This window comes from Phascolarctos cinereus, unplaced genomic scaffold (genome assembly GCF_003287225.1).
Source record: "Phascolarctos cinereus isolate Bilbo 61053 unplaced genomic scaffold, phaCin_HiC Scaffold_7;HRSCAF=346, whole genome shotgun sequence".
NCBI lineage: Eukaryota > Metazoa > Chordata > Mammalia > Diprotodontia > Phascolarctidae > Phascolarctos > Phascolarctos cinereus.
Window position 1 is genome coordinate 151633447 of NW_027556180.1, and position 7825 is coordinate 151641271.

General features: G+C 40.3%; 1 protein-coding gene across 1 annotated transcript; it reads right to left on the bottom strand.

The window, feature by feature from the left end:
• Positions 1-1651: 1651 nt before the first annotated feature.
• Positions 1652-7547, bottom strand: LOC110192693 (G-protein coupled receptor 183-like). Its single transcript, XM_020964040.2, has 2 exons — positions 7415-7547; positions 1652-4519 (listed from the first exon to the last, which is right to left on the bottom strand). The coding sequence occupies exon 2, from the start codon at positions 4487-4489 to the stop codon at positions 3446-3448; it is 1044 nt and encodes a 347-aa protein (XP_020819699.1). The 5' UTR covers positions 4490-4519; positions 7415-7547; the 3' UTR covers positions 1652-3445.
• Between the last annotated feature and the right edge of the window lie 278 nt (positions 7548-7825).

The following is a 7825-nucleotide window of genomic DNA, read 5'->3' on the forward strand; positions in this document are numbered from 1 at the left end:
TACTGCCTTCTCCCACTCACTTTACAGATGAGGAAGAGGGCAAAGAGGCTTAAGTGACTTGCTTAGGGTCACATAGCTATTAAGTGTCTGAGACCACATTTGAACTCATGAAGGTAAGTCTTCTTGGCTCTAGGCCCAGCACTGTACCCACTGAGCCCCCTAGGTGCCTGAGAGAGAGAGAAAATTTTTGCTGTTCAATCTTTTCCAACTTTCTGTGACTCTATTTCTGGGTTTTCTTAGCAAAGATACTGGAGCGGTTTACCATTTCCTTCTCCAGCTCATTTTACAGATGAGGAAGCTGAGTCAGAGTTAAGAGATTCACCCAGGGTCACACAACTGGTAAGTGTTTGAAGCCAGATTTGAACTTAGAAAGATGAGTTTTCCTGATTCCAGGTCCAATGCTCCATCCACTATACCACCTAAGCCATCCCCTTAAACTTCCCCAAATCTGATTTCCCCCACCTAGTTGCACATCTCTGTCAAAGGTTATTCAATGAATATTTTAAATGTTGATTTAACATAATGTATAACATAATATAGTCCATATGAATATATGTACATGCATATATATAACATAATATAGTCCATATGAACATATGTACATGCATGCATGCATATATATACATATATATACACATATATATACATATATATATACACATATATATATACATATATATATACACACACAGCTGTGTAGTTTGGAGGCCTCTTGCATGTGCTTTTTAAATCCTTTGTAACTTTGATAAGCCTAAATAGCATCTTTCAGATTCTATCGCCTAGCTGCTTTGCCATCTAAGCCATTTTGCAATGCAGGGACAATTTTATCTGTTCTCATCTCAGTATGGTGAAGGTATGAATAAATGTAGGCACTAAATGATGAAATGAAATATAGAGATAACAAACCTTGCTTGCAGTGGAAGAGCAGATAAGAAAACAGATTAAGAGTTATGCAATTTTAACCGATTAGTAAAATGATGGGAGCTAAATATGATGCTGATGTCTCTGTTTTGACATTAATTTGGCTGATTTTCCCCAGTCTGAGGTCATTTTTTAGTAGTGACTGTAAGTGTGGAGGATAAATAAAGTATCTTCCATTTCTCCACTACCTTCCCTCTCCGCTACTTTCTGCCATTGCTCTGAGTTACCCATATCCTACCTTCCATATTTCTATAAAAGTGTGAGCACACCTCCCTGACTCAAACTTATATTCTCCATCCAGAAGAATATAAATTAATGAGGGCAGGTACTTTCTATTGTCTTTGTGTCTCCCAGATCTTAGGGCAATGCTTATAAGCCTTTAATAAATGTTTGTTGAACTGAATTGAAATTGTATTAGGCCCTTTCTTTTCCTTCTTTGAATATCTGAGTGGGCTTTCCCTCCCCCCTTCCATCTAACTCCCTAGTAAACTCATTCTTCAGAATTTGATCCATGTGTACTCAATTGTGCATTGATTGAATTCTTAGATTTGACCTGTGAATTCTTGTAACCTTTTGGGTTCCTCTAAGATTGTTATGAGCCTTTTGTCTGGGAGTCTTTGGATTTGTCAACATCGTGGGTTTCAATTGAGAGGCTCCTGAAGGCCGAGTATGGTGGCCACCTACCTCAATTTGTACAGTGCCCAAAACATCACAGACCTCAATGTTTGATTAAAAAAAATTTAATGGAAATTGTAATGAGAGTTGACACCATTAGCTGACCCAAGCTTCACAACAATCCCATAAAGCAGATAAAATTACTTGAACCCCAGATTACAAATGAGGAAATAGGAGTCTACCAAGGAAAAATTATTTATCCAGTTAGTATTGGAGTCCACACTAGAACCAAGACGTCATGATCTTTCATCTGGGGTTCTTTGGGGCCATCATTACATTACTCAACTAGCAATGGAGAGCAGTGAGGCATGTGATTTCTCCCTAAGGGTGCTTGAGGCAGAGATGCAGATGCCCTCATGCATGGAAATTAAGAAAACAGTTCTTGGACCCAGCCTTGGAGAGGTAATGATATATAACCTCTTAGCTCAAGAGATAATAACCATGGAAAGGAGCATCATGGGGCCAAGTGGTCCCAGCTTCCTGTGGGGAGATTTCCTGGACAGTAACAGTCCTGGGTTGCCATGCTGGCAACTTTAGTTCAAAAGTTCCAGAATTTTGCCTTCTAGAGAAAGAAGGAATGTTCTTGATCAGCACCAGTCTCTTGGGAGAAAATATTCAAACCTCCACTCCCCAAGGTCTCCTCTTCTCAACCCCTTACCTCTGAGCTAAAGGAGTAATGTTGCTTTTCATAAAGATTCCAAACAGGCTCTGCATTATACCACTGTAATGCTCTTTTCCTGGTAATAATGTCACCTGCCCCATTTATTCATTCAACATTCATTGGTTCATTTGTCCATTTTTGAGTACCTATTCTGGGCCAGACTCTGCTAGGTGCTAGAGACACAAAGAAAGAAAATGAAATTCTTCTTGCCCTCAGGTTGCTTACATTCTCCTGGAGAAGGAAAAAATGTTTCTACAGATAAGTAAATTCAATAACTATAGATTAAATACAAAGTAATCGTAATTTGGGGCAGCTAGCTAGCTCAGTGGATAGAGCATTGGGCTTGGAGTCCTGAAGACCTGAATTCAAATCTAGCCTCAGACACTTACTAGCCATGATCTTTGGCAAATCACTTAACCTCTGTTTTCCTTAATCCAATGGAGAAAGAAATGGCAAACTGCTCCAGTCTCCTTGCCAAGAAAACCCCAAATGGAGTCATGAAGAGTTGGACAGAACTGAAATGGCTGAACAACAACAGTTTGGCATGGGGCAGGGTCTCCTCTTGGAAGGAAGTGGCATGAGCTAAGCCGCAAAAGAAACCAGGGATGCTAAGGGGAAAAGCTAGGAGGGAAGTCTTTGCAGGCCTCGGGTAATTCTCTGTGGAAAAAAAAGCACAGACATGGGCACAAATCTGGTGGTATTTTATGTTGAGGACAGCCATCTTAAAATAATAGCCAATATTTACACAGCCCTTTAAGGTTTGCAAAGTAATTTACTCATGTTACCTCACTTGAGCCTGTGAAGTACATGTCCTTATTTTACAGATATAGAAACAGAGGCTGAAAGGGAAGAGGAGGCTTGACCAGAGTCATACAATTAGCAGGTATCTGAGGCAGGATTCGAAGTCAGACCTTCCTGACTCTAAGTCTGACACTGAATTGTGTCACTTAGCTGCCTAAAAGCTAAGGCTATGCTAGGCCAGAGGTTCTTGATTTGAGGTCCATAAATTTGATTGTATTTTTAAAAACATTTTATAGCTATATTTCAATAAAAATTTGTATCCTTTGTAATGCTATGTCTTTTATTTTAACATTATTCTGAGAAGGGGTCCATAGGCTTCACTGAACTGCCAAAGGTGTCCATGAAACAAAATGGGTTAATAATCCCCGTACTGGGCCATGGTCTTCACTAAGCCAGCACAGAGTCTCCTTCTTGGTTGTTACTGTTTGTTTCTGAAGAAGTTTTTCCAGTAGAGGAAAAGGATGCTGAAATTCTGGGCTTAAAAATCCTGAGGAACTGTTTCTTATAGCCTTGGGATGCAAAGAAGTAAATTATGGGGTCAATACAACAGTTCATGTTCATAAAACATACTGTGACTTGAAGAGAAACCTTAAAAGCCTTTTGCTCAGTGCAGGTAGACTGATAAAGCAGTCCTTTAATCACAAACCGGATAATATTGAAGTGGTAAGGACTAAAGCATATGATCACTGCCATCAGCACCAGCAGAATAACTAGACAGGCCTTCTTATGGTGACCATTCTTGCTCCTCACTGAGTTTTCTTGAGCTATCCTGCATAGCTTTAAGGTGATTTTCACATAACAAAATAATATGATCCCCACTGGCCCAAAAAAGCCTAGGGCACAGCCCCCTAGGAGTAGAAGGGGCAGGCTAAGAATTCTTTCAACACTGGTGTACTCCATGCAGCTCAACTTAACTCCTATCTTCTTGGTCAAGGGCAGAAAGAGCAACGGAATTGTCTGCAGGGATGCCAACCCCCAGACCACTACACAGATGTACTTTGCCCAGCCAGCACAGCGGAATTTGTGACTCTGGTTGGCATGGACCACAGCAATATAGCGGTCAATGCTTATACATGTCATGAGGTAGACACTCCCATAGGTGTTCATGTAGAACATAAATGCTGTCACTCTGCAGAACCAGTCACTGAAAGGCCAATTGAAGTCTAAGACATAGTAGGTGATCCTTCCTGGCAGAGCCAGGGTAAAAAGGACATCGGAAACAGCCAAGTTGATCAAGTAGAGATCTGTTGAGTTCATCTTCTTCTTTTGAGAGGTGATGTAGATGGCAAGAATGTTCCCAAAGGCACCGATGACCAAAAGGACCATGTAGAATACTGACAGAACCACTCTTGTGGCCAAGGAGGGATGGTGAATGGAGCAGAAACTGTCATTGAGTGGGAAGTTACTTGTGTTCACCAAACTGGAAGCCATTGGAGGCAGGTCGTCAGAGAAGAAATTTTGCTGAGGAAATACAATTTTTTTTTAATCTTTAAAGCAGAAAAACATTTAAATCTGTTATGTCATTCGTCTTTGTTAACATTGATTTCTTTTACATAATTCCATTTTGATCAACTATGTTCTTTCTGTTCACTGAATGCCTAAATGAATGAATGAATGAAAAGGCAGATACAAATACAAAAAATATACGAATATAAAAATACAAAAAGAAGATAGTCCCTGCTCTCAAAGAGCTCACACTCTAATTGAAGGAGGTAACACACAAAGGAGCTACAGTGCATATGGTAAGAGCCAAACCAATTCTAAACTATAAGAGATAAGGACAGGCAGGAGTACAGGTCTATCTACCCTACTCCTACACAGTGAGTAAAGATAGACATTATTATCCCTGTTTTACAGATGGGGAAACTAAGGTATCAAAAGAGTTTTGTTTTTTTGTTTTATTTTGTATTTTTGATACTCATGGTTCTAGAATTACTTGCACCTTCACTGTTTGGTACGGCAACCAAATGAGCTCCAGATTGGAAAGTGACCATAACCTTGGCTCCGCACAACAGTGAGAACATGATTATTGCTGCTGTTTTGAGAAGACGTGACCCCCCCCAAAATCTCTCAATTAGATGAGAATGCTACTGCTGGTGACATTAGTTCTAGAAATTGTAGGGCTTCCTCTAGAAACCTCTTCAATTTACCACAGTGCTGATGGTCACTTTCATAAAAATGAAGCATGTGGCATTATTACCAGGAAAGGAGCATTATAGGAGTATAAAGCAGAGCCTGGTTGGAATAGCATGGTGCCTGACACATAGTAAGTGCTACATAAATGTCAGCTATTATCATTATATTAATTGTATATAAGAATATATCATATATGACATAATGTTGCATATAATATATAATGCTGATTGTTATTATCATTATCCAATTTCCTTAGCTTGTCATCACCCTATATTTACTCCCAAACTCTATGTACATCTTCCCCTTTCCCACCTTGATGCTTTTGCCTATCTTGTTCACCAACTCCCACAATGCCCTCTCTTCCCAATGCCCAGCAATCCTTTGAGTCCAGATCAAATGCCAGCTCCTCTGTTAAGCCTTCCCTTGTAACCTGTTGCCAGGAGTTTTCTTTGTCATGTAATCCTTTTGGCAGTCTGGTGAAGAATATTGACCCCTTCTCAGAGTAATGTTTTTAAATGCAAAAAGTAAAATATAATAGGTCACAAGGGAAACTAGTTATATTAAAATACAGTTGTTGAAACATTTTAAAAAAACAAAAAACAATTTATAGACCCCATGTTACAAACCCCTTTCCTGGTCTAAAATGACCTTTCTAATTGCTTCTCATTTTCTAATATCTTAATGGCTCATGTATGGGTCTTACATAGCTTCTCCACCAGAGTCCTCATCATGGTATGGAGCTGACCTTGTGCCCTCAAAAACCAACAAAGCAGAGCAGAAAGCTATGGCAAGTCCTAGCAAGATGAAATCCTTCAAATATAGGTGCATTGATGAGACATCTGGTCTTAGTCTAAAGACCAGCCTAACTTCTGAGAGGCTCAGCATCAAATAGAATGGAGGGTGACTAATTTTTTCAGCCAATTCTGGAAGACCCATCTATTGAAAACTGGAGAGGAGTTAGAATCTATAGCTGCAGATAGAATAACAAGGAAAATGGCAGGTAGTTGGAGTATTGATGTACATGCCTAGCCCTCCTATCAAGATGTAAGCCCCATGAGATAAGAGATTTGATCTGATCCTGAGTGGGAGTATTGAATAGCTGATAGAGTACTTGAAATCAAGAAAACCTGGGTTCAAATCCTGCCTTGGACACATACTAGCTGTCTGATCTTGGTCAAGTCACTTAAACTTTAAGTGCTCCAGGTGACTCCCTAAGACTATAAGGTACAGATGATTTGCTCTTTTTTTTTTAAATAAAAAAGTTATTAAGTGCATCCTATGTGCCAAGCATTGGAGACACAATAGAAACAGATAGAGTCTATTAAGGAATAGTTCAATGGGATCATCACCTCCCTCACTCTGGATACTACTTTTGTTAGCCTAAAACCCCTTAGCATTATGCCACTTTGTTAACTCATATTGACCCCTAAGTCTTGATAGATGACTCACTGAGGCAGATGGAATATCAGAAGTCAGAAAGATCTGGATTCAAATCCTAGCTGTGGGAAACAGGCAGGCCATGAGACCCTGGACAGATCTCTTAACTTCTCAGTGCCCCAGGAAACTCTCTAAGACTATAAGGTACAGGTGGACTTGTCAATGCAAATAAAGTCCATGCAATTGAGAAGACCTGGATTCAAATCCTGCCTGGAACCATGAGCAAGTAATTCCAGTAATTTAACTTCTCAATACCCTGAGACAACTCTAAGATTCTAAGTTGCTCAGCTCTGTCAATAGATAGAGTTTCCACACCAGAAGCTCCCTTTACAGATGCAGTCACAGGTCTGGATATATTTGTCTTTAATCCCCCCTAATATCCAGGACAGTGCATTGTACTACCAACTGTTTGTTGAGTGAATGGAGTGAGCAAATAAATGTACATGAAATGCCACCATATTAGTGATAGCCTATTTTATTTAAATGGCAAAGCTATCTCCCTCCTGCCTATTGTCCTGCTAAATTCTGTAGTTCTGAAACACAAACCAACATAGGGATAAGCTGCCTTAAAAAGTCCTCCCTATTCTGTGTATTTCACTCTACCAAGAGAATAGGCAGGGGTGAAAATGGGCAGAAGTGGCTGCCAGGCCCTGATCTGGCATCTAAGTTGATCTGTTAGCAGACATAGAGCGACATCAGCAGATGTTATTCTCTTTGCTAATGTTTCCCTTTGAATGCTACTTGAAGTCCTGATGCCAGCACAGTCCTCAGCTTTCAACTCACCTCAATGACCCAAGGAAAAGAGACAGGGAAGCCAGCTGTACTTGGTCCAGTCGGCCACTTGTTCTCTAATGTGAACCAGAAGAAGTGATGGAAGCTTGCTTCAGCATATGCGCCCTCAAGCAAGAACTCAAGGTACCTGCCACCCACACTGAGTGCCATGCTCCTCCTCCACTGAGCTTACACCCTTTGAGGGGGAAAACAGGTAGCAACCAACATGATCTTCATAGCTGCAGCTCCCAGCTACAAACAGAATGCCTTTGTGAACCTACCACCAACCCACAGCTGAATCCAGAAAAAGATCAAGATTCTTTCTTTCTTTTCTTTTTTCTTTTTTTCTTCCTTCCTTTCTCTCTCTCTCTCTCTCTCTCTCTCTCTCTTCTCTCTCCTCTCTTCTCTCTCTCTCTCTCTCTC

What these genes read in the sequence shown, in the direction of transcription:
- LOC110192693 (XM_020964040.2), bottom strand. Translation starts at nt 4,489, where the DNA reads ATGGCTTCCAGTTTGGTGAACACAAGTAACTTCCCACTCAATGACAGT.